Source organism: Phaseolus vulgaris, chromosome 9 (genome assembly GCF_051622355.1).
Source record: "Phaseolus vulgaris cultivar YP4 chromosome 9, ASM5162235v1, whole genome shotgun sequence".
Classification (NCBI taxonomy): Eukaryota; Viridiplantae; Streptophyta; class Magnoliopsida; order Fabales; family Fabaceae; genus Phaseolus; species Phaseolus vulgaris.
In genome coordinates this window covers 25,100,803-25,128,768 of record NC_143506.1, presented here as the reverse complement: position 1 = coordinate 25,128,768, position 27,966 = coordinate 25,100,803, and the positions used below count along the sequence as shown (strand labels likewise).

At 34.8% G+C, this 27,966-nt stretch overlaps 1 protein-coding gene across 4 annotated transcripts; it reads right to left on the bottom strand.

Annotated features, from left to right (window-relative positions):
- Positions 1-1,594: 1,594 nt before the first annotated feature.
- Positions 1,595-27,572, bottom strand: TOP3A (topoisomerase 3alpha). Of its 4 annotated transcripts, none has more exons than XM_068623979.2 (25): positions 27,113-27,551; positions 26,843-27,021; positions 26,693-26,765; positions 26,390-26,512; positions 26,182-26,303; positions 26,016-26,088; positions 25,817-25,933; positions 25,217-25,300; positions 24,279-24,458; positions 24,066-24,194; positions 22,107-22,181; positions 20,310-20,399; positions 20,091-20,195; positions 19,211-19,245; positions 18,564-18,693; positions 17,071-17,123; positions 16,895-16,994; positions 16,315-16,353; positions 7,013-7,091; positions 6,370-6,441; positions 6,094-6,165; positions 5,477-5,677; positions 4,486-4,606; positions 3,690-3,972; positions 1,595-3,147 (listed from the first exon to the last, which is right to left on the bottom strand). In XM_068623979.2, the coding sequence occupies exons 1-24, from the start codon at positions 27,386-27,388 to the stop codon at positions 3,729-3,731; spliced, it is 2,772 nt and encodes a 923-aa protein (XP_068480080.1). In that variant the 5' UTR covers positions 27,389-27,551; the 3' UTR covers positions 1,595-3,147; positions 3,690-3,728. The 4 variants fall into 4 exon arrangements, with proteins under 4 accessions (XP_068480080.1, XP_068480079.1, XP_068480077.1 ...); XM_068623978.2 differs by having other exon boundaries at positions 1,595-1,897; XM_068623976.2 differs by lacking the exon at positions 1,595-3,147 and having other exon boundaries at positions 3,384-3,972; positions 27,113-27,572.
- Positions 27,573-27,966: the final 394 nt, after the last annotated feature.

Genomic DNA, 27,966 nt, shown 5'->3' with positions numbered 1-27,966 from the left:
ACTAATTTAATAAAATATACATGTAAAATTAATTTGAGAATCCGACACGCCTGCATAGAGATTAATTTATTTGTTAACTTAATAAAAAACAAGTAAACACTTCAACTAATTTTTAAAATGTCCAGTGTGTGATACAATAATTTTAAATATTTATTTTCTTGTAAATTTAAAATAGTATTAACTTCTTCTCTATATAAATTAAAAATAATAACATAAAGGCTAAATTCAACAACTACGTCTTATCTTTGAAAGAGTGACTTAGTAAACATTTGTTTAAAAGGATACTGTAACAAATTATATTTTTTTCTAATAAAAATAATCAAAGTAACGTTAGGAAGTATCCAAAGCTATTCAATGGGTTATTATGTTTTTTTTTTTTTGTTTTCCGTTACGATGGAAGCCAAGAAAGGGAATTAGGTCAAATATCTTAATAGCTTGATTATCAAATAAAACTTCTGTATTTACTTAACGTGAAGCCTTGAAAAAGAGGTTTGTGACGGCTTACATTAACCAAATATGAATAAAAACTTAAATTTAAATTTGTATGGTTACAGATAAAGTATTTGACGAAAATTCTGAAAACTTACTACGTAATTTAAGTAGTAGATTTGATATTCTGTGTACTGTTATATTCGATACATAAACTTTGCTACACTACAAAGTTAGAAAATTACTCTAATTGTTCACATAGGATATGAAGTTTAACATTACAATCGCACACTTAGACATTCATATTTAATTAGAGTGCATAAAAATCTTGTATTTAATTTTATTTTAGTTATTGTATACATAAAAAACTGTATTACAAATCAAAATTCAAATAACTACAATAATAATAATTATTATTATTAAATGGGTTTATAATAAATTTATATCAATAAATGATATATAAGTCTGCATCCTGCAATTTTCTTCATAAAATAATGAACCAAATTATGAAAAGAATTTTTTATTTATTTAAATAAGGCCTTATTATGTATTTACATCAATATTATTAGATAGTTAAAAAAGGATTTTACTCTCTTTTTCTGCAAAGACTATCTCGCTTTGAAATAAATTTGAATTCTTTAAAATAAATAAGAACATTGAACAGTAATAGCAACTTTTATTATCATTTTTATTTACTTGTGTGAAGAGTTCACTTCAAGTGGTTGTGAGCCAAACTCTCTCTCAAAGTTATTGCATTAACACTGGAACGGTTCCTCAGTGAAAGCCATGCTTCTAATTTTAGAAAAGTTAAATATTTGAGTTTTATAAAAATGAAGCATGTAATTTCTTTTATACTAAATAAATAAAATTCTTCAGTAACTATTGATAGAAAAGTTTAACCAAAACTTTTGTCAGGTAAGAGGACTAAAATGGCTTATTTTATTGTTAACATGGAAAGGTCAAATTCCTTGAAACGGGTTTCTAAGTTTACTTATTCCTTCGGACGGATCTACCCAACTCTGTGTTTATGTTTGTAGTAAAAGAAAAAGTGAGGTTTATATATATTTATTTATTTCACGTGTTAGAAGTGCTCACACTAAGCGGATATTATTTGTCCTCAACGAATCTGGCTAAACCATCTACATCATCTATATGCACCTAACCATGGGGTAGCGGTGGGTTTCATTTGATGCCTTTTCACTACCTTCAAATTCCATGCACCACTATTGAAGTCAAGTTTAAAATAATAAAAAGCAAGTGAGGCTTTAATAGCAGAGAATACAAAAAGGTAAAGAGACATTTGTAATATTCTAAAAAGAGCATATTGGAAAGACTTTTCATCTTTCTGCTTCAAAATTATGCTACCCACTACCTTTGGCTGTATGGTCCAAACTGCACTCCTTCAAGCCCAAGGACAACTCTGGCCATCATATCATAAGCTATAATTTAATCCTCGCTCCTCGGTTACCTACTTTCATGAGAAAAGATTGAATTAACAAAGAAATTGCAGAAAAGTTAGATATAAAATACAAATGTAAAAAAAGTATTGAGTAAGATGAGAAATAAAGAGAAGGAATATTGTAGAAACATATCAAATTACTATATCAATAATTAAAGAGAATAATTATCTGTACGCCCCTTTGGATTGCTAAAAGATTATTGTCTGCATAAGCGTTGGGCGTAGTTAACATGCCGCATATTTTGTAAAACGTCCATTATCCTGTACATAAACAAAAGTCCAAGTTGTCTTTCCTATTCCCTATTTCACATGCTTCTGTACAAAATAATATTTAGGAGCTTCTATTTTAAATTAAAAACTAGGCATGCTAGAAAACTAGTACGGAGATATTGGAAAATTGATCACCGGTGTAGTCGACATAAATGACTTTAGAAAGTTTTATTTACTTCTAACCTTTAGATTAAGAGAATGGAAAACATGTTTTCCATGTAAAATTCCCTTGTCCAAGGATTATTTTAGGTTAAAAAAACCTCTCTTTATTCTCCAAACACTCTTGGCATGAGTATTTAGAGAGATTTTTAAGGCAATGGGGCTAAAATGAAGAGAGCTAATTACATTCAATGATTTCATTTGGCTGGAAATTAATATTCCATTCAAACAGCACCCATTCGGCGATGTCTCAAACCCAGAGGAAGGACAATCATTTAGACATACTACAAAATATTGTGTGAAAATGTGAATCTCTGGTTGCATGCTATGTGGAAAATCAGCAACATACTTATGTACCCAAAGAAGATGAGGTGTCCTTATTGTGTTCAAATTGTTGAAGCCCATACGCACATGATTTGGAAATTAACAACCTGACTAGAGAGAATAACTCCTAAAAAAAAATCATAAAGAAAAAGTAATTCGATGGCTTTGCATTATTAAATTAAGCCAACAATGCAGATTCAATTTTCGTGCCACTTATAAGCTTTGGTTAGATTAATGCATACACAATAAAACACTCGATAAATTAGACAGTGGCAGAAAATTGGGACATGATTTATGCTTCGTCGCTAAGTATGGATTTAATGTCCCCTTCTTAGCTGCAGTCAAACAATTGTTATGATCTCGCCCTCGCACATGCTCCCTCCAGATTTGGCGAAGGGATTGTTTCATGACAGCATACCCACCATGTGCTCGACAAACAGACGGTGTGACCAAAGTTTCAGGTTTTGAGACCTATTTCAATATTTCAGAATACTACATACTGGGTGCTGGAAATAAAACAAAAAGTCTATATAATTCAAGTTATTGTAGAGCAGAAGCAGTTGTCATTTGAGTGAATAAATAAATACGAAGCATGCAGCATTACAAAACACCTTTTTTTTGTGGGGACAGTTTATGACATCTATTTCAGCTGGATTCCATGAGGGCTTATAATGATATTTAAACATCACCCAACCAATAAAACATCATAAACAGGAATTGATCCGTCTCAATACCCTGTATCAAAAGGCTTAAAGGGCAAAATTGTATTCCAAAAGCCATGGAATTCGGGAACTACAAGTTCTCCATAAGCAAAGGAGATCCAATTGAAATAGATTCTTCAGTTATTTGAAGTTAAGCTAATGCTACAAGTTCCTTTATACAAGAATTGATGAATGAATAAAAAAAAATTGAAAATTAAGATTGGCATATTAGAACCAGCACAAGTTTTGGTAATGCATGCTCAAAGTTTGACACAATATTCCCAGTGTTTATTCAAGCACATGCATAGTAATAGAAAATGAAAGCAGAAAGGTTCTTGATGGCCAACCTTTCCTTATATATACAGTTAAGATGAATAAATGAGAGATCAGACACCACGATTGGGGCAGACATTTGCAAAGTGAGATGGATCACCACACCTATAGCACCTTCTACCAGAAATAGGATCTCCTGTTGCCGAAACAAATGTTGTGGCAGCAGTATGAGCTCCTGTCTGGCCACCTCTACCACGAGATCCGCGTCCACCTGTTCGCCTAGGATTGGAGGATGGAATACTATTTGAACGTGTGGCACTTCTGCCTCCAGTTCCATCATCGAGGCTATCCTCCCATCTGTGACAGGGGTGATAAGGCTTATAAAAACAAATAACTATCTCAAAAGCAAGCAATATGGCTCATTTCTCTAAACTGTTTGAAAAAATAATCTCACATAATTCAAAATAAAGAGTCTATGCCTCTTCAAAACTTAGACTCACAGATTATGTAATGGTGAGAGATGGACATACTTAAATCTAATTTATGAATGTCAGTTTGGGCTATTTGTGTGGATGAAAAGCAGTTTAAGAGAAAGAGGTTGGCAGGTTAATCATTCAGTTGTCAAGAGTCCAGATATTAAGTGCCAAAGATTTGATAGTTACATAAAAGTGGAATAGATAAGGAATGCCATTTCTCCTCCCTTGATAAAAACAACACCCCCCAAAATAAAACCATGCACAAGCTAAGAAACATCGGCCAGTAAACAAAAATTGTTGAAATTCTTCATATTTTAGACACTACCACGAAGAGTAAATATAGCAGAAAAGGCTGAAATATAATCATACAACAAAAATTCAAGAGTTCACGTACACAAAGAAGTTGCATTCCTGTGATTGACATGAATAGAACTTCCTTCCCCTGTTAGTTGCTGTATTTGCAGTTCTCAAAACACATGGTGTTCCACACGAACTGCATGAAACAGAAGCTTCCCCTGCATTGTTTAATGGTTTATAAAATGCAAAGCTTTAAATTTCAATTTTGACAGCTGCTAAATGACTGTAAAAAGCACGCTAAAAGAAGATTTCCAAACATGATGCACCAAACTAAGAAGATTACTTTTTGGAAAATAAGTCACTTTTCACTTTTCAACATCCCACTGAAAAATATACCCAAGTTATGACCACACACCAAAACTTGAGCTAGAGCGGCGAGGACACATAGAAATAAGTAAAACACTAAAATTTAACACTCGTTATCTATAACATATGTTGCCATGGACCGAACACATTTGTTTCTAAGGCATGGAAGGTTGATAACCAAAACACTGTAGGGCAATCCAGATAAAAGGCAAAAATATGTTGCAGTGCTATCCACTAAATGCCTAACATACAAAAGAGATACAAGAAATGTTGAAAATGGAAAAGACTAATAAAAAGATTCCAGAACCAAAGCTTTATACGTGGTTAGAAAATGTGTCCTCACGCTCTGTGGTTAGACTGACAGGCTACAAATAAGGAGTAGACCAGAGAAAAACATAAATTTCACCATAATCAATGAAAGATTACAATGAATAGCTTCCCGGCCTTCCCAATACACAACGATCATTGTGTAACAAATTGTATCACATGACATGTCAGACCAAGCCCATAGAATTAATACAAACCTTTACATAGTAAACTCCTCAATAATCCATCTTCACATATTCCAAAAATCAATGTCAGTAATATTATATACAATCATGATTCACTGTAAGCATTTGATCATATCCCTGTGACAACACTAAATATCCAAGAAATACATTTATTTATTTCTCAAGGCCGTCTAAACTGGCATTGCATTTTAAAATCTACTGAGACCTTACCGTTATGTTCACTTGCTCCACGATGTCGGACATTCCCAGAGCGTAAAGGACAATCATTAGAAGAATGTCCTGTTTCTTGACAGTTCATACAACGTCTTTGTCGTGGGTTAGTATGAAGGCCATTGCTCGTTGGTGCAGTTGGTTGTCGTGGGTTAGTATGATGGGCATTGCTCGTTGGTGCAGTTGGTCCTCGAGGTCTTGCTGGAAAACATGAAAAGGTATACCGTGAGGATTCCAATATTGCTTCATGGAAAAATTGGGAATGACAGCAAACAGATTAAAACATGTATTTTGTCCTGTCCCCAACTGGCTTGTGACCACAATTATAAAACATACTTAATGCGGCAGATTAAAAGAAAAACAAAAGGTAAAAACTAGCTAAAGAGTTTTAATAATATCCATAAAATAAATATTACTGTCCCCTAAAAATGTTTGAATGTCATTAATCCACTCAAATTTTGTATTGAAAAATGGCATATGAACATAGGTTATCTCATGTTTTTTCACGTTAAATCTTTATAAATAACTATTGTTCAACACAATATCACCTTGCATTGATACAATCCAGCAATATTTTTAATAGAGTTTCCAATAATTACTTAGCCATTCACACAGACCTGGCATGCGAGATCCCCTGCCACATATTTCTGTCAACTGTGAAAGAATCTCGTCACAGCCACCAATGCAACCTATCATATCACATACATTAATTAAAAAAAACATTTTGACTAAAAAAGGGGTTTGAGTCATAATATATTTGAGAATGAACAAACAAGTTAATGAACAAATTAAATGAATCTTTTTCCATATTTTGAGTCTACTTTTTCACTTTTGGCAGATATCAAATGGTTAAATCAGGTGAAAAGAATCTGATCTTGCAGAGATGCACCTACCCAAATGGTTGACACTGTAGTTTGGCGGAATTTCCAGCTGCCTAAACTTGAACTGAATTAAGTAAACAGGACCTATAACATTTTATGCAATCAGATATGACAACAATATTAAAACAAGACAAAGGGTTAAGATCACTAAAACATAAACAAATTAGAGAAATTAGTATTTGTGAAAATGAATTCAATCCCCGTAAAACAGCTAACTATTCTAACTAGCACTTAGGTTATTTAGAATAACAACTGTATGAGATCTACTGCAGTACAAAGTATTGAAAAAGTACAGTACAACACAGTAAAACAACACTCTGAAAGCTATTTTGGTATTCTAGGAAACAAAACATCTCCCTACTCTACTCTAAGATCCCTTGATTCATGGGATATTCCCAATCATACAAATCTGTGTAAATCACAAATTTCCTAAAATGTTTTTCTTCAAAGCACTGCACAATATCACTTCCATCACATCATATTCAAGGAAATAATACTGTTCAAAATCTCTATTTTTTTCTTATCCCACTTAAATCCCTATGATTTCAACTTAGGTGCTCATAGTCTTTAAATTCAAGGCTTTATTATTCTATTAAGAAAAAGTGAAATAGGCCATAATCCCGCATTAGTATCTTGATTAAATTAAGTCACAAACCAGGAGAACAGATATTGCACGTATTGGTGGTCACAACTGCTTCTGATAGTGATCCAGGGAGCCACACAGCATTCCTACACTGTCATTTATTTATAGAGATCAAATTTATATTAGCATCCGTCAGTTGTGATCTGAAGAAATAGACAGGTAACAAGGGAGGAAAAACACACAACTTTCATAAATAGGTTAAATTGAATTCAGAGAGGATAAAAATTGGATATCTATCTGATTTTTAGTGAGGCCTACTACAAAAATACAATTAAAAAAAGGACATTGGGGTGTAAATTATTTGCAAAATATTATCATCAATGTGAAGAGGTATTCTTAGGGCTATGCATCTTAAGTATAAACTAATGAAATTTAAGGTGTTTACACGTCCCAAGTTATTGGTGCATAGATAGTCATTGTGTTGCATAATCAGGAGAATTATGGTGTAATTAAGTGCAGATTTCATTTTATATTTATTAGGACAAATCTGTTAGTGATTTGATTCGATTTGTACAGCTTTAAACAACCATTATAATTGTCTTTCATTACCTATTATTTTTTTTCCTTAATTAGGTTGTAAAACAGTCTATAAATAAAGACTGTAATCACATTTGTAATACACATCAGAAATATATTCAATCTATTTCTTTCTATTCCTTTCAACTTGGAATAAGAGCCATTTCGAGCATATCCTAGCGAGTGTTTGTGTTGGGCCTATCGTGTCACCCACTATCGGGCCGCTATCGGACCACCCATAGTATATAGTCTCACGCACGAGTTGGCAGTCTCGGCGTGAGGGGGGTGTGTTGAAGATCCCACATCGACTAAAGATTAGAGCCTTTCATAGTATATAAGTGGGGGCAAACCTCACCTCATTGAGCCGGTTTTATGGAGTTGAGTTAGACTTAAAATCCATTTTGTAATATGGTATCAGAGCTCCTAATCTGGGAGACTCTGTTTTTGCAATTTTTTGGCAGCCTTCATTGTTGCAATTACTTTTCTGGGCAGCCTTCATTGCTGCAAATACTTCTCTAAACAACTTTCATTACAAATACTACCATTGACGACCAACGCCTACGACCGCCGGCCACAACGCCGACTTCCGCTGCTCCTCTGTTGACGTTCTCTACTGACCTCCGCTGCCGACCTTCACTGCCGACGTTGACCGCTACTGCCGGAAATTTTTTTTCCAACATTTTTTTCCCAAACAGAATCCCCACTAGTTTTGTCGTATTTCGGTCAACTCTTACCAATGTCGACTAACAACACAACCTCTCTTAGCTCCAATGATTTGCCGATGTTGCAAAGCAACTATCGTCTCGATGGAAACAAACTACCTGCAATGGGTCCAGTTGGTTCGTGCTACTCTCAAAGGAAGGAAGAAATTGAATCACCTAGGAGGGAACTCTCTATCCAAAACTGATTCTAAATATGAAGACTAGGACGATGAAGACTCTCTTATCATGACCTGGTTATGGAATTCTATGACGCTAGAGATTAGCCGAAATTGTATGTTCTTCTCCACTGCTAAGGAGATTTGGGAAAACCTTTGTCAAACATACTCTATGAAAAAAGCATGGTACGAGATAGAAAACAAGATCTTTCATATCAGCCAAGGGAGCCTTTCAGTAACAAACTACTATGGTATGTTGAATGGTTTATGGATCGAATTAGATCAATATCAAAATTTGAAGATGAAGTGCATATATGACTCTATTGCACTAGCACAATTTCTGGAAAGGGTATGCATATTTAAATTTCTTTCTGGATTGAACCCTGAATTTGATCCAATTAGGATTCAGATTTTGGGAAAGGAAAAATTCCCTTCTCTCAGAGGTTTTTCACATTGTACGAGGGGAAGAAACTCGGAGGTCAGTAATGTTGGATGGGGGCAACTCCGTTGATAGTTCAGCTCTAAGTACTAACAACTCTGTTGATAGTTCAGCTCTAGCGACTAGCAAGGGCCCTATAAAAGGTTCATTTCCTTCATTTGGAAAGCCTCCCACAAAGGCTAATTGTGAAGATTGTTGGTGCAGTTATTGTAAAAAGACAGGTCATACTAAGGAAAAGGGTTTCAAACTTCATGGAAAGGAGAAGCTCTTGGAATGTACTGGAGGATTCAAAGGTACCATACAAAGGCATGCTAATCAAGCATCATCTGACTCTGAAAGTACGACCTTACCTTTCCCTCAAATAGCAAAGGAGGTCCCCTCACTCAGCAAAGAAGAGTTGGAATGTTTACGAGCTCTCATGAACTCTCTTAGTAAGACTAGCTCTTGTTCTTTAACCATGTGTGGTAAAAGTTCTAGTTTCTTATCCTTTAATGCTTCTGGTACTGAGAATATCTGGATTATAGACTTTGGTGCTACTGATCATATGACACCTCATCCTACAATACCTTATCTTATAACCAACATATTGTTGTAGCTAATGGTTCCAATACCCCCATTACTGGTCGTTGTAATTTCCACCTTTAACCTTCCTTTCCTTTAAAAAATGTGCTTCATGTTCCCAACCTATCTAATAACCTCTTGTCTATTCATAAGATTACCCAAGATTTAAATTGTGCAATGACATTTTTTCCTTCCCATTGTGTTTTTCAGGATCTTGTCACAGGGAAGACAATTGGACTTGCTAAAGAGTAGGGCGGCTTACAGCAGGAAGAAACTAAAAAGTGTGTTAAACTACAGGCACACACTTCTAGTCTTCAGCAAGGCACGGAATCTTGGTCATCTTCTCAGATATGGCTTCAACACAGACGTCTTGGACATCCTCCTTTTAGTACCCTAAAATCCTTATTTCCTGTTTTATTTACAAAATTATATGTTGAGTCTTTTCATTGTGATGTTTGTCAGTTTGCTAAACACCATAGAACAACTTTTCCTTTGAATAATAATAGAAGTTCAAAACCTTTTGATCTTATTCATTCTGATGTATGGGGACCTTCATCTATTCCTAATATCTCAGGTGCAAAATGGTTTGTTTCATTTATTGACGATTGTACTCGCGTTACCTAGATATTCCTCATGAAAGATAAGTTTGAAGTTTTTCACTTGTTTGTAAATTTTTACAAAATGGTTCAAACACAATTTGAAAGTCCAATTAAGAGATTACGTTCTGATAATGGAAGAGAATATGTGAACCAGAACCTTTCAAAGTTCCTTAAGGAAAATGGAGTTGTTCATGAATTAACCTGTGTGGATACTCCTCAACAAAATGGGGTTGCTGAAAGGAAAAATCGTCATATCCTTGAGGTAACTAGAGCATTACTTTTCCAAATGTATATTCCAAAATCTTATTGGGGGAAGCCGTCCCGACTGCCACTTATTTGATTAATAGATTACCCTCTCGGATTCTAGAGGGTGTTACTTCTATTCAGCTTATGACCACATTCTATCCTTCTATTCCCATGTTAACTAGTCTTCAGAGTCGTGTCTTTGGTTGTCCAGCTTTTGTCCATGTTCATAGTCCGTATCGAGGTAAGTTAGATCCTCGCGCCATCAAATGTGTCTTCATCGGTTATGCCCCCAACAAAAAGGGGTACAAATGTTATCATCCTCAAAGTTGTATAGTTTATATTTCCAAAGATGTCTAACCTAAAATGAAACTAACCTAGATGATTACCTATTGCCTTGAGAAAAGAAAAAAGATCTTGTGCCAAATATCTTATATCTCAATTTGTGTCTACAGAAAAACTTTCTATGCAGCTCCAAAGTTTTCTTTCAGCTATTAATTCTATTAGAATCCTTACATCAGTACAAGAAGCCTTAAAGGATGAGAACTGGGTTCGAGCCATGAATGAAGAAATGTAGGCATTAGAAAAGTATGAGACTTGGGAGATTGTAGAGAGACCAAAGGATAAGAAGGCAGTGGGTTGTCGGTGGATATACACAGTGAAGTATCAGTCTAATGGCACGTTGGATCGATATAAAACAAGGTTGGTTGCAAAAGGGTACACTCAAACCTATGAGATGCATCAGTTTGATGTTAAGAATGTCTTCTTGCATGGAAGCTTGGAGGAAGAAGTATACATGGAGATTCCACCTGGCTATGGTAATGTTCAAGAAGTTGAGAAATCTTGAGTTGCCACCTTTTCCTTTGTTGCAGGATTTCATTCTTAGGGAGGATGACAAAGACCATGCACCAACATCATTACCAGAGAAGAATAATGAAGACAAATGTTTTAGAAAACAATATCAACAAAGGCAACAAGAACCCGTCCTGGTCGAACAACAACTTCAATTGTTTGAACCAGAGGTAAGAACTCATACCAGTGAGACTCTTGAGGACACCTTAAATACTGCTTTTGAACCTAACCTAAATGATTTACCTATTGCCTTGAGAAAAGAAAAAAGATATTGTGCCAAATATCCTATATCCCAATTTGTGTCTATAAAAAGGTTACCCAAGATTTAAATTGTGTTACAAGAAAGACTATTGGAATTGCTAAAAAGCAGGGCGGGTTATATTCTTTACAGCATGAAGAAAATAAAAAGTGTGCTAGAATACAGGCACACACTTCTAATCTTCAGCAAAGCCCTGGATCTTGGTCATCCTATCAGATATGGCTTCAATACAGATATTTTGGTCATCCTCCATTTAGTATCATAGAGTAATTATTTCCTATTTTATTTATAAAAGTGTATGTTGAGTCTTTTCATTGTGATGTTTGTCAGTTTGCTAAACAACATCAGACAGCTTTTCTTCCCGATGGTAATAAAAGTTCTAAACCTTTTGATCTTATTCGTTCAGATGTATGGGGACATTCACCTATTCCTAATATCTCGAGTGCAAAATGGCTTGTTTGATGATTGTCCTCAGGATACTAGGATTTTCTTTATGAAAGATAAGTCTGAAGTTTTTCACTTGTTTGTAATTTTTTACATAATGGTTCAAACACAATTTGAAAGTCCAATTAAGAAATTGCATTATGATGATGAAAGAGAATATGTGAACCAAAACCTTTCCAAGTTCCTTAAGGAAAATGGAGTTGTTCATGAATTAACGTGTGGACACTCCTCAACAAAATGGGATTACTGAAAGGAAAAATCATTATCTCCTTGAGGTTACTAGAACTTTACTTTTCCAAACGTCTGTTCCTAGATCTTACTAAGGGGAAGGAGTCTTGACTGCCACTTCTTTGATTAATAGATTACCCTTTCGGGTCCTAGAGGATTTACTCATTCAGTTTATGAGCACATTCTATCATTCTATTCCCATTTTGAACAGTCTTCAGAATCATGTCCATTGCATAATCAGAAGAATTATGTTGTAATTAAGTGCAAATTCCATTCTATATTTATTAGGACATATTTGTTAGTGATTTGATTTTATTTGATTTGTACAGTTTTAAACCCTCATTATTTCTGGCTTTCCTTACCTATTATTTCTTTTCTTAATTAGGTTGTAAAACAATCGATAAATAGAGACTGTAATCACATTTGTAAAATACATTAGAAATACATTCCATCTATTTCTTTCAACTTGGAATCAGAGCTCCTGATCAGGGAGACTCAGCTTCTACAATTATTTTTTTTTTGGGCAGCCTTCATTGCTGCAACTTTTTTTCCTTATCTTTTTTTCTCCATTGACCACCACCTTGCACCATTTCCAGCGAGTTTTTTTTTTTTTGTGAACAAGACCAAATTTTGCCAATCTGCAAAACTTAGTTGGTTGAGGTCTCATGGACTCCCTTAGTAAGACATCTAGCTATTTTTCCTTCACTATGAGTGGTAAGAGTTCTAGTTTCTTATCCTTTAATGCCTCTAGTACTGAATATATCTGGATTATAGACTTTGTTGTTGATCATATGACACCTTATTCCTCTTCTTTTTCATCCTACACTGCTTTATCTAGTAACCAATATATTACTATTGCTAATGGTTTCAATACCTCGTTACTGGTCATGGTAACATTCACCTTCAACCTTCATTTCCTTTAAAAAATGTGTTTCATGTTCCTAAACTATCCAATAACCTCTTGTCTATTCAAAAGCTTACCCAAGATTTAAATTGTGCAGTGATATTTTTTCCTTCCCATTGTGTTTTTCAGGATCTTGCCACGGGGAAGACTATTGGAATTGCTAAAGAACAATGCGGGTTATATTATTTACAGGATGAAGAAAATAAAAAGTGTGTTAAACTACAGACACACACTTCTAATCTTCAGCAAGGCCGTGAATCTTGGTCATCTTCTCAGATATGGGTTCAATACATACGTCTCGGTCATCCTCCATTTAGTACCCTAAAGTCTTTATTTCCTGTTTTATTTACAAAAGTGTCGACTGGGTCTTTTCATTGTGATGTTTGTCAGTTTGCTAAACACCATCGGACAACTTTTCTTCCCAATGGTAATAAAAGTTCTAAACCTTTTGATCTTATTCATTCAGATGTATGGGGACCTTCACCTATTCCTAATATCTCAAGTGCAAAATGGTTTGTTTCATTTATTGATGATTGTACTCGGGTTACCTGGATATTCCGCATAAAAGATAAGTCTGAAGTTTTTCACTTGCTTGTAAATTTTTACAAAATGATTCAAACACAATTTGAAAGTCCAATTAAGAGATTGTGTTCTAATAATGGAAGAGAATATGTGAACCAAACCTTTTTCAAGTTCCTTAAGGAAAATGGAGTTGTTCAAGAACTAACTTGTGTGGACACTCTTCAACAAAATGGGGTTGCTGAAAGGAAAAATCGTCATCTCCTTGAGGTTACTAGAGCTGTACTTTTCCTAACGTCTGTTCCTAGATTTTACTGGGGAAGCAATCCTGACTGCCACTTATTTGATTAATAGATTACCCTCTCAGGTTTTAGAGGGTGTCTTTGGTTCTCCTCCTTTTGTCCATGTTCATAGTCCTTATTGAGGTAAGTTAGATCCTCATGTCATCAAATGTGTCTTCATCAGTTATGCCCCCAACAAAAAGGGGTACAAATGTTATCACCCTCAAAGTCGTAAAGTCTATGTTTCCAAGGATGTCACCTTTCATGAAACAGAGTCTTTCTTTACTAGTTCTCAGCCTCAGGGGGAGAGTATTTAAGAAGCTGAGGTTCTTGAGTTGCCACATTTTCCTTTGTTGCAGGATAGATTTCATTCTTAGGGAGGATGACAAAAACCTTGCACCAACATCATTAACAAAGAAGAATAATGAGGACAAATATTTCGGAAAACAATATCAGCAAAGGCAACAACAACTCGTCCTAGTCGAACAACAACTTCAATTGTCCGAACCGGAGGTAAGAACCCATACCCGTGACTGTGAGACTCCTGAGGACACCTTAATTAGTACTTTTGAACCTAACCTAAATGATTTACCTATTGCCTTCAGAAAAGAAAAAAGACCTTGTGCCAAATATTATCCCAATTTGTGTCTACAGAAAAACTTTTTATGCAGCACCAGAGTTTTCTTTCATTTATTGATTCTATCAAAATCCCTACTTCAGTACAAGCAGCCTTAAAAGATGAGAACTAGATTCGAGCCATGAATGAAGAAATGAGCGCATTAGAAAGGAATGAGACTTGGGAGATTGTAGAGAGACCAAAAGAAGCAGTGTGTTATAGGTGGATATACACAGTTAAGTATAAGTCTGATGGCACATTGGATCAGTATAAAGCAAGGTTGGTTGCAAAAGACTCAAATCTATGGGATCGATTATGAGGAGACTTTTGCTCCAGCGGCAAAAATGAATACAGTCAGGATTATTCTCTCCCTAGCAGCACACTGTGGTTGGGCGATGCATCAATTTGATGTTAAAAATGTCTTCTTTCTTGGAAGCTTGGAGGAAGAAGTATACATTGAGATTCCACCTGGTTATGGTGTTGTAAATGAAGGAAATAAGGTGTGCAAACTTAAGAAGACCCTATATGATCTTAAACATCACCTCGTGCTTGGTTTGGAAGGTTTACTCAAGCTATGGTATCTTTGGGGTACTGACACAGCCAAGGTGACCATACTCTGTTTATAAAACATTCTCAGAATGGTAAACTCACTCTACTTTTGGTCTATGTAGATGATATGATTATTACAAGTGATGATGAGATTGAAAAACAAACTTTGAAGGAGATATTGGCTACTCAATTTGAGATGAAGGATCTTGAAAAGCTAAAGTACTTCCTTGGGATACAGGTTGTTTACTCTAGATAGGGCATCTTTATTTCTCAAAGAAAATACATCCTTGATCTCCTCAAAGAGACTAGTAAGTTGGGTTGTAAGACCACTTAAGTGCCAATATAGCAAAATCATAGGATTGGGAATGATGAGGAAAATCCAAAGAAGGAGAAGACACAATATCAAAGACTTGTGGGAAAACTCATTTATCTATCACACACTAGGCCAAATATAGCTTATGCAGTTACTGTGGTTAGCCAATTCATGCATGATCCAAGAGAAAGACACTAGCAAACAGTAAATAGAATTATTCAGTACTTCAAAGCCTCTCCAGGGAAAGGATTGTTATTCAAAAAAGGGGAAAACTTAGACATTAAAATATATACAAATGTTGACTATGTAGGATCAATTGTTGATAGGAGATCCACCACAGGCTATTGCATGTTCCTGGGGGGAAATCTGGTGACATAGAGGAGCAAGAAACAAAATGTAGTTGCAAGATCAAGTGCAGAAGCAAAATTTAGAGTCATGGTTTAAGGGGTTTGTGAACTATTATGGATGAAGATCATACTCGATGATCTCAAAATAAAATATGAAGCTCCTATGGGTTTGGTGTGTGATAATAACTCCGCCATTAGTATTGCACACAATCTAGTTCAACATGACCGAACAAAACACGAAGAGATAGACCGACATTTCATTGAGGAGAAGTTGGATAATGGTCTTATAACCACCGAGTACCTCCCTTCAAGACTCCAATTGGCAGATATGTTTACTAAGGGACTTCCCACAAAACAATTCAAAGATCTTACTTGCAAGTTGGGAATGATAGATATACATTCACCAAATTGAGGGGGAGTGCTGCACAATCAGGAGAATTATTTTGTAATTAAGAGTAGATTTCATTCTCTATTTATTAGGACAAATTTGTTAGTAATTTGATTTGATTTGTACAGCTTTAATCACCCATTATTTCTTGCTTTCATTACCTATTATTTCTTTCCTTAATTAGGTTGTAAACAGTCTATAAATTGAGACTCTAATCAGATTTGTAAAACACATCAGAAATACATTTCATCTATTTCTTTCAACTCTTTCTTTTGTCCCCGAGAGCACAATAATATTGGTAACTGGTATTTCCAAGGGTAGATGAGTTGTAACTTTTAACAAAGCAATTAACAAATACATGGAAAAAGAAAAAACCAACCTGAGGGTAGCCCAAACATCCAACCATAAAATTGCCATCCTGGTAAATGATAATATAAAAACTAATCAGATAAAAGGTTATGCCCCTATTCCTTTCAAAACTATAAATTCCATAAACACAAGGCTAACATGAATATAATGATTGGGCAAGCCCTCATACACATAAGTAACAAAATTCAGCAAGTATACACATAAGAAAGTATGCAGCTGCATTAAAAAAGATATGATTAAACACTTATTATTACTTAAAAAAACCTAAATTCAAGTGTATCAGCTAGATTGAGCCTACTGGGTCTTTTCTATTTTGTGTTTCATGCTCCAGGCATAAAGTTATTTACTACTACCAACACCCTAAACTCCACACCTAGACTCCTACTCTCATGTCATTGGTTAGTTAACCACTATATGATGGAATTGATCATGAATGGCACATAATTGAGCTATTTATTTAATTCCCAATAATGTCACCACCTATACAAATCACATGAAAATAATAAAAAATATCAACACAAATTCCAAACTTTGTTTATTAAATGTAATCATTCCCTTGGTACAGAACCACAACTACATAAAACACATACTCGATTTTTCCTTAGCACCATGTCTGATTCTTGACAAAGTCCACATTGTCGAACAACTTCTCCCATTGCATGTAGCTCGTCATTGCCAGATCTACCGGATCTGCAATGGTGGTCGAAGATACTCATTAACATTGTGCACATGGAGTACATATGTTTGGAGGTTGGTAGATAGTCACCTTTCAAAAAATATTGCCATGGCTTCTAAAAGTTTCACTTTATTCAATCTCGCCTGTACATATATTTACAGATTATCAGACATTTAAGTTCAAAATATACATAACCAAATAAACTTGGTTCTGATAAATTTCAAATGATTAAAAAGGCAGATTGAATGGAAAAAACTACATGAGAAAAGTAAATTGAGTGCCAATCATTTTATTCTCATGTGCATGTTACCAAAAAAATTGCTATTGAAAGCAAAAGACCACAAGCCCAGGTCATGGCAACAAGCATCAAGACAGTTAGACTACTCTACCAATAAATTTTATATGAGCACAGAGCACATCTGACCCTACAAAATGACATCTAAAGGAGTTCTTATAATTCAGAAAGGATTAGATGCACAATTAATAATGCCTTATGTCACACTTAACTGAATACATGCATCACCTGTAAAAATAATCCCATCCGTTTTACTTACTTACTGATTAAGTAACTATTATACTCAACCCTCCGTTATACTCCATACAGTTTGAGCTTCAAATCCAAAGCTTTAAGTTGCTCTCATTGTCAAAGGAGAGGGAGAAAGGCCAGTCAACCGGCCTTCAGGTTTGATTCCATGAAGTTGTTAGATACAAAAAAGGCTAAATTACAATTTTAATCTTCCTTTAATTCCTGATTAGCAATTTTAGTCTCCCTATTTTTTTCCCCGTGATTTTAGAAATCTGTAATTTTGATCAGATATTAAACTTTGCATATATGCTTATTTCTTTTACTTTTTACATTTTAATAATTTAAATAATAGGACTCTAAACGAGTATATTTGATATAGATTTCAGTTGAATTAAAATAAACAAAAAAAAACATACAAAATTAAGAATTAGACTGGAATTGCTGAGTTCTAAGATATAGGGACTTAAACCACACAAAAAAGGACCAAAATTGCAATTCATCCAAAATGAAGGACAACCCTACCCACAACCATGGACTCATCATCACTGAGCTTCCTGCACGTGGCATTGCACACAAGAAGTCCTTATAGAATTTTGTAAATAAAGTCCTTGATAAGTCCCTCACTAGGGGTTCTATCAAAAAACAGGTACCCATTGTAAAATTCTCAAATACTTCAAGGACCTAGAAAACAATTAAACAAGAAAACTGGTCCCTAAACTATTTGAAACTTTGCAAATAAGTCCGTGTAATTTGCAGAATCCTAGCAAGAAACCTATTAAAAAAAGTCTCAAATAGTTCAGAGACAAACAAATTTATTAAACCTTCATAAAACAAACAATCAATTATTATTACTACATTGACGTGTGACTACTTCATGCCAAGAAACCTACAATAGTTTGCAACCCCTATCTAAAAGTATATAGAAAAAATTGAAATAACAATTGAAAAGAGGCAATTTTAACATAACCGCATGGGACTAAAGATCTTCTGAATAACAAAATATTCATAATAAGTATTAACTTATAAGCAACTGAGCAAGAACCAAATGATTCCTTACATCTAGGAAACAAGCTTCCATCAGCTGCAAGCTAGTTGCCAAAACATCAGCTTTGCTTTTATTTCCTTCACTAACAAATTTCATGTCACGTTCCATAACTGCTCTAAGATAAGGTTTCCAGAGTTTATACCTGAAACCTCAACGGTAGCAAAAGGCAAAGGCAAAATAAAGGTTAACAATGTTACAGGGTGGAGTGCAGATGGGGGGAAACAGCATGCTGAGTAGAGGCAAAGGATGAAGCATTAAATTTGAAAATCACATTTTGGATTCAACCACAAACAAGGAATTCAAATTACAAAAAAAAAATATTTGACAAATGATTTCCATTTTAGCAACAATTAACAAACCAAAATAAGTATTTGAGCCAATAGCTGGATTAATATTAACCACACTTTGAACATCATTAATCATCCGAAACATTATTAGGATGAACAATATATTGAACACCTTTAGCTGAATGGTTAATTGTTCTTAAACTAGAAATATCTTTACTAATGATTCCTCTTTTTCTTTCCTATTTTTTTCCAAAAATAAATTATTGCATCTAACTGACAAAATATAGAAATCCACTCAAGTAAGATCAAGAATATGCTAATAAGATTAGATATGAGATTAGTGACAATTTTAAAATGAATAGAATTACTTACCCCATGTCATCATATCCCATAACAAGTGCCTCACCCTACAATAATATCAAGCTCGTGACTAAGAAAAATTTGATATGAAAATATCATCATTTTTTTGTCTATGCCAGCGCAAGCACATATTTGAAAATTATATAGATTATAACTATGGTAATAAAAAGAGGATTCTTCAAAGTATTAACACAAATATTCATGGGGAGATAAACCTTTTCAATTTTTAGTTATATTGATCTACTTCTTTTTTTATGCAATTAAAAACAATAAGGATACAGATAAAGCATGTCTATAAAATATGCTCAATCCCATATCGCTCCGTTGTGCAGCTCTAATGCTCTATAGATAATAAAATTACTAACAATAGGCAATAGAAGGACTTAATGTCATGCTATGGTGAAAAATTCTTTTCAGCAGACTCCCATGATAGATTATTAACTCTTTGTTCAGGTTACTGTATATTTAATTGTTGTAAAATTAAATACAGGAACACATTAAGATTCTAATTGCTAGTAAGTTTGTAAATGTTGTATTAATTAGTTCACCTACATGTATGGGTCACAGTCAACTTCTTAATGTTCAAAGTAAAGCCTCCCATAACTGTCAATTAGACCAGATGGTTGACAACTTCATATACACATTCAGTGATCAGCATATTCAATTGTAGAATAATACTACAATAGTGTAGACAGAATTGGTTTTATTAAATGAAATCTTCGTGTAATGACCTATAAATATTATTCACAACATCGTCTTCTAGCCTAATAACCTTATATAGTAACTCTTCTTAACAGAAGTAAATAAAAGTCAAGATAGCCCAAGAAAAAAATATCACAAGACACGGAGATTAGTCACAAATTTCTCCTGCAAGTTAACAGTATGAACTTACAAGATTAGTTGGTGTGAAACGAGTGTTAGCATCCTTAGTTGCATAAAATCGATCAAGTAGCTTCTTGATGTGATCATGCATCGTAGCATCTGTACCAATACCCTCCTTTGAGAACAAATAAAACAATAAATATACAATTGTCAATGTCTAATGACACATAATTGGACTTGTTCACAACAAAGTATCAAATTTTTAGTCAGTCAGATAAATAATTATCACCTTGTCCATATAACTCAGCAAATCAGCTTCACTTAAAAGTGGTGGTGGTCGGGTTACTCCGGAATCAAGGATTAATGTTGTTGGAATGAACTGCAATATAAATAGCACCATCATGAATTTATATTCTTCTAGATTTTAGAGAAAATGAGAAAGGATTGAAGGTAAAATTGTATTATAGTATGTTATGATACAAGAGTTTACAAAGGAAAATAAGAAAAGGGTTCAATTGTAGCTGAAGTGTAATAGAAACCTAACTGTCAACTGACAGAAAGGAAAAGATACACTCTAGCAGGATCAGAATAAGGCCTACAACCCTGTCCTACCTTACTCTACATCATGAATATATATTCTGCTTAGATTTTTGACAAAATGAGAAAGGATTGAAGGTAAAAATGTATTATTGTATGTTATGATACACCGTAATACAAGAGTTTACAAAGGAAAATAAGAAAAGGGTTCAATTGTAGCTGAAGTGTAATAGAAACCTAACTGTCAACTGACAGAAAGGAAAAGATACACTCCAGCAGGCTCAGAATAAGGTCTACTACACCCCTCTCCTACCTTACTCTAACATCATCAGCTCAGAAGCAAATACAACACATTGAAACATAAACCCAAATTTTACATCTATAATATATAGAAAAAAAGTATCAAAAAATTTAGTCTAGGATTACAAAAGCTACATGAACCATAATCCAAGTGAATGGGTAACATCTTAGACTGTTACGACCCAAGATAGAAAGGAAACAGATTCACACGCAGAACACAGAAAGAGAAAGAACACTTCTCCTTGATCTATTATTCCAGCACTTTAACAATACACAAAAGCACTTACAAAGGAGAATAATTTCTTTCACACAGGTATTACCCTGTCACAACCACAACAAGCTAACCCCTTAACCTACCGGGTTGGTCTTTATTTAAAGACCAACCATAACCAACAAACTACCCGAAACCCCCTTATCCCTTATTCTTAAATTTCCTTCTATAATATACCCTCCATACTTTGTCTTTATCTTCTTGCCTAACATAGACCCCACACCCTCACTACTAAGACTGGACATTTGAAGTGTGAAGTTGCAGGATCTGGCATCTATGTTGGCCTAACAACATCAATATTGGATAGGCTTTAATGCCATATTAGAAATGAACATAGTCTAGCTCAATACCAAAATTTACCCCAAGACAAAAGGATCACTGAAGTCTTACTATAAAGAGTAATTTTGGGAGAAGAATGTTATTTTTATTATCCTAAATGATCAAAATTACATTACAGTTATATAGGCAAAGACTACTGATAGAAATTCTAAACACCCTCATTACAAAAATAAAGGAGAATAAAACCCACTCCCCCCACATGTTGGTGCATTGATGTCTAGCATGCCAACTGATCAGGAAAATGACAAGTAGAGCTTCACACATGACTCTGCTGCAACAAAACGTCAACTTTCTCAAGGTTATCGGCACATTAAATAGATACTTGACGTTTGGATAATTGTGCCACCATTTCTATCATAAAAACAAAATTTGTCAAACTCCTAAATATTCAGCCTCTAATATGGCACTAAATACCACAGTGGAGCTTACACAAGAATAAGTATAACAATCTGTCAAAATGTGTTATACTGGGATTTGTTCTGTTGAAATTTCATCAGGAATCTGACAGTTATGACAATGAACAGCATGTGCGGAAAATGGCAAGAGCCAAGATATGACATGACAAAAAAATACAACAAAGTAATCAATCACTAGTACAAGAATGTTACATAAAATTTGATGCTATAATTCAAAGCAAACCTGTTGACCAATAGTATATGTTGGAATCAGTGATCCACCCCAAGATTCGTAGTGATAAACATCCAAGTAGTTTTTCTGATTGAATGAAAACCAGACAATAACATATAATCAGAACATTTGCAACTTGTCCCTAACATATATTAAATGCTTACTAAAAACAAAAGGCATTCACATATGGACGTGCACCACACGAATTTTAGTTATTCCCACAACTGATTCAATGCTTAAGTCATAACTATATAGATTTGAGTTTGTAAAAAGGAAAAAAGTGTTAGTTTGATAGTACATGCAGCAACAAATAATCAAGGAGGTTCATGATATGATGAAGGAATAGGCAGTTCTTGTTGCTGTTTAAGTGTTGAAAAATAATTTTTAATGATTCAAACAGCAGAGTGGTTGAAAACAACAGGTAATAACCATTCCTAAATAGGTTGTAAAGAATACAATCAAAATGCAGTAAGCTCGTTGTAGCTTTAAGGAGATCTAATCAATGTGCACAGTCCCTATTGCTGATTAGTCAGCAATTTACTCTCTTCAATTTTAAGAAGGACAAAAAGGAATTTTTAATACTTTATTTCAACATGCCAGTTTTAGCAAACAACATTTTAAGCTTGAGAAGGAATAGGAATGAAGATAGAAAGACAGCTTCGGATTGCCAGGAACATAATATAGTCATGATTTTTTTAGCCGTGACACCTCACTTTGACAGTTGCACCACTTCAAGGAAAAAAAAAATATTATTTTGCATAGATATTTAGAGGAAAAGGTTGTTGCAGATTGCACCAATGGTCTCGTGACGAAGATCAAGTGAATCATATTACAATCAAATTGTGACGTTTGGGTTGTGATGCTTTTAAGTAGAAAGAGTTGCACTACAATCTTTAATTATAACTTTTGGTCTAGAGGTAAGCTCCCGATCCAACAATTGGTATCAGAGTCAAGGTCACAAGCTCAGTCCTCAACGGGATAATTGTTGATTGGGAGATTGTTGAGTTACATTACATCAATTGTCTCGTAACATAGGTTAAATGGGTTAAGTCACAATTGAATCATAGCGCTTAAACTACTATGCCCTTAAGTAGAAATAGTTGCACTATGACCATTAGCTATAGCTTTTAGCCTAAAAGAAATGCATATATTTCACATAGATTATTTCATTAATGGAAGAAATAAGTTGTATAAAATAAGAAAGGCCTTATACAATATTAAGTTGTCTTCTTGATCATTGGTTTGGATACATAACATACTCAATGTTTCTAGGTGGTAAATTAGTTACATGGAGGAGTAAAATGTAAATGTGATTGAAAATTCTGGTGTAGAAGCAGATTTTTCCACTATGACCCAAGGGATTTGTGAATTAGTATGAATGAAGACCATATTGACGGTCTCAAAACTAAGTATGAAGTTCCTATGAAGCTTTTTGGGGGCAACAAATACCATAAGCATTGTTCATAATCCAATTCACCATGAAGAACGAAAACATATAGAAATAGATCAGCACTTTATCAAGGAAAAGTTAGACAATGACGTTGGGGAAAGAAAATATGTTCTCCTTCTAGAGGTGAGTTAGCAAATGTTCAAAGGGACTACCCACAAAATGATACTAATATCTTACTAGAAAACTATGAATAATAAACATCTATTCACCAGCTTGACAGAAGTTGTTGTAACGTGTAAAATATGAAGCACATGTTGTACGGATTTAATTAGATTTATTCATTTGTTAGTATTGATTGATGAAGGTTCCCTAATTTGTAATAATCAGGTATGATTTGATGTCCATAATTATAGCATATTTTTTTATAACGAAAGTTGTATAAAGAGTAATCTTTATAAGTTTGAATGATCAGAAAATAATATATTTGCCTTTCCTCATATTCCAAGTGCTTCAAAATAGATCCAATATTTGTCTTACATCACAATATGGGCTATCCACATGGTGCATGACAGACATCTCACCTCTAGAATCACCCTCCCACAAGCAGAAAATAGTTCACCGGCAATATCAATTTCAACAGTAGTTTCAGCTCCTATAGCAGGCTTTGAGACACATGCCAAAAAGTGGCGAACAACCAGCTCGTACAGTTTCTGCAGCAATTTAAGAAATAATATGAATGTCCAAGCAAAATGCAATGCTTAAAGTAAAAATAGTGGTACGGAATCATGTCTGACACGGTGATCTTGGCTCCATCCAGATTCTCCAGTAGAAAATTTTGTAGGGTGAATGGGTGGATGAGCCTTGTCATCGTGTCCACCACCTCTAGGGTTTCTCCAAAGCCCTGTCCCAGGGTCCAACAATCGTTGTGCATATACTCCCCACTCAGGATGCCCTTGTTGTTCTTGCACAATTGTCTACAATTGAAAGGAAAATAAAAAAGAAAATGGAAGATTAGTCATTCAGGACAAAATATTTACTAAGGATAAAGAGTGAAACAACAATATTGTTAAAACAAGACAGGTTGAGCAGGGTGAAACAACACAAGTGAAAATCTTAAAGTGCAACAATTGAGCAGGGTGGCTGTAAAAGTCAGATCTTCTTTGCTTGCATAGAAAAATATATTTTAACTTCTAGTGCCATATATTACAAAAGAAAATTAGCTCACGGGTATAATATAAACATATATGTTTTACAATGAGCATCTACAAAAACCCATGTGCCCATATATATTAAAATGCTGTTGTGTTTCCAATAACATTCAAGGCAATAAACATACTACATTTAATTTCTTCCATGGTTTAACCTATAACAAAATATCAAAACTACCCCTTCAGAGTTATAATTTATAAGCCCCTTTCCTTTTTGTGTATTATAAGACACCAAAAAGATGCATATAACTACAACATCTGTGCCAAATAATTAAAATTCTCAGGTGCTGCATAAAATATTTTCTTACAGTAATAAAAAGAATAACACAGCATCCATGCCAAATAGCATGTTCTCCATAACCATAAAAGTGAGGGCTCTTTTCAAATCAAAGTTCATGTCTATTACCACATGAAAGTTAGCAAAAACTCTACTCTTTTCTTGTATCTTTAAAGTCCAACTATCCAGGAGACTGCAACTGTGATAATTATTATTCATGTTTGGATTGATGAAAGAGCTAACCCACATGCAAATCAGTCCTTGAAGAAAAGTTATCAGTCTCTGTACGGGGATAACTGATGAAACCAGCTTGGTAAAGTTCTTCTGCCACCTATAAATATTTAAATAAGTTGTAAGCATAGTGGCATATAGAAACATCAAATCTGTAAAATTATGCAAAAAGAGAATTGGAATAAACTAACAAGTATTTGTCACTCTGAATTTGTCTACAAAATAGTTCTCTATAATTGTTGAAAATTCCACATCGACTAGAAATTAGGACAGATTATAATATATAAATGAGGTTCAATCCTCACCTTACAATATGGTTATATGAGGTTGTGTTACGCATAAATCCACTTACTTAGATGGTACGGATACCATATTAGGGACTCATTGAATCCTCATCTCCTAGGTTAGGTATCAAATCTCATTGATATGTTCACTCAAGGAACATAACAATTGGCACTATCTATGAGAAGTGTTATGAGTAGAGGAATTGTGGGTAAAAAACTTTTGAGGTGGAAGGGAAGTTTGAAATGTGTGAAGGAGACTCACTTGAGGGGGAGAACTCAAAGATACCACTCATAAGGAGAAAGCACACAAACAAGTGGTAATGTCCACTCACCTTCATTGTGTGCTCAGAACTCATCCTGAAGTATCTTGAAGCACGCTTTTCAAGCTCAATGGTATTCAAAGGATGTGGAGGATACTTTGGCTTTTCCTGATGTCTTACGTTTGTCACCTGAAAGGTAATCAATACGTTTAATGAAAAAATTACTTTGCATTTAGCATATGCCCCACCACATGTTTTAAAAAAAACTCACTGTTGCTGTTGGCTCCTCAACACACATCTCATATATTATAACTGCACATGTATAATCAAACAAGTGGCCCCGCCTGCCAAATGAATTTAGATTACATCTTAACCTGCAGTCAGTGATACAACAAGAACCATGAATGTATCAAAACCCTAAAACCTTTGTATCTTACATCCAGCCGAACTTAGCAATGCGTCCCTCTGATTCATGAGCGCAGTTGATAGACCAAAACTCTTCTGGCTCATGTGCTTGTATCTCCCAATACCGTTCCACGACAAATCCAAGTGTAGGAAACTGTAGTACAAAAATACAACTAAATCTCAGAAGAATCAATAACTTCAAAGCACAAAAATCTCAGAGCATTTTCAACAGAAACATACCTGGCAAGGGCCGTAACTTAGGATAAGGTTTCTGCCATCTGTAGCAGTGTCAATGACAAAAGCATCTTTCATCAACATGGTCTGGAACCTCGTGAAAGAAGCACCTATACGGAGATCTATTTCCTACAAAAAAAAGCTAGACAATCATCCCTCACCATCCACAAAATAGAAAAATAACATGTAATAGTTAATGCATAAAACAAAAAGCAATAGCGTCAAATCCTAGTTTTAATTTGCAACAAACAGATTCACGGAAATACAAAAAATCAGCTCCTTCTTGGTCAGAAAATAGTGACTACTCACCTGCCTGGCATCGACAGCATCAGCAAGACATTTCTTCGGCTCCTCAAGATTCTGAACAGCATGATGGATCTCTCTATGAAAAGCAGCAACAATCAAACAAGAAAACAATCAAAGAAAAAAGAACCACCACAACAGGACACAAAGCTGAACCTGTCAATCAATGCAGAAAACCGAGCCCGTTTTATAGTAAGATGAGGATTCACCGCAGTACAGACGTCAACCACTTCAAACGCAATGTTCTCACCCTCTCTATCGCAATCGAGCCACAAAACAAGCCACTGGCACCTCCTCGCTTCCTCCTCCAGCGTCCTCTTGATATCTTTTTTGTCCTAGGGTTAACAACGCAAACAAATTGCAACGGAAAATTAAACGCACACATACACAGAGAGATAGAGACAAGCGCTGTTCTTCGATGCGAACCTCGGGGACGAATTTGTGGACAGGGGCGCGGAAGAGATCGGCGGGGTTACACGCGTGCCACTTGCGGTAACGCTCGTCGAACTCGAGCTCCATAAGGTGGCCGGTGACAGAGGTGAAGAGCATGTGGCAGGGTTGGCCGCGAATGGTGTAGTTGAACTCGAAGATCTTGTTGTAGCGGGAACGACCCTCCCTCGTTCTTATGCCCTGGTTCCGGGAGAGGATGGTGGAGACGGACTTCGCCACAGAGGGCTTCTCCGCCACGTTCAGAACGTTCATGCTGCGTGCATCCACGCGTTGGTTCGTGAAGAGAAGAATAGGGTTTTGGCGGTAACGCGATTTTCGTTCGCGATGAATAGCGTGCGAGTGTTACCACCTAGTGCGAGGAGAGGGCACAATTTTGAAGTTCAAATCAACGGGAAAGTTTCTTCAGAAAGTGTCTGGGTTTAGCGGGAAAAAATATAAAATAAATAACAATAATAATTAATTCTTTATGATTGATCATTCGTTCTGTCAAAACAAAATATTAATCGTCTTATTTTTCGACCATGAAAACTAAACTTTTAACTGTATTAGAAAAACTATAGTCAAACTAAAATATGTTTGTGAATTATTACAACAATTAACTAATATTTTAGATTGTGTATGCACGATAAATATTTATTTTATATAATTTGAGTTTATTATAATCAATAAATATTTTGAAATTTTTAACATGTATTACAGTTAAAAATTATAACAAAACAGTAAAAAAAAAAAGCGAGGACTTTAGTTTCCAAAAACAAACAAATGATTAATAAGTTAATAAAAACACATGCCTAAAAAAGTTAGTAAGAAAACGAAACGTTGATTATAAC

Bases quoted from the DNA above. Each gene is read 5' to 3' on its own strand.
- TOP3A (XM_068623976.2), bottom strand. From the start codon at position 27,388: ATGAACGTTCTGAACGTGGCGGAGAAGCCCTCTGTGGCGAAGTCCGTC. The intron at 24,195-24,278 runs GTCAGACATGAT...AAATTGCTGCAG, and splicing joins GATGGAGCCAAGATCACCGT to AAACTGTACGAGCTGGTTGT. The intron at 6,166-6,369 runs GTAGGTGCATCT...GTGATATGATAG, and splicing joins CTACAGTGTCAACCATTTGG to GTTGCATTGGTGGCTGTGAC.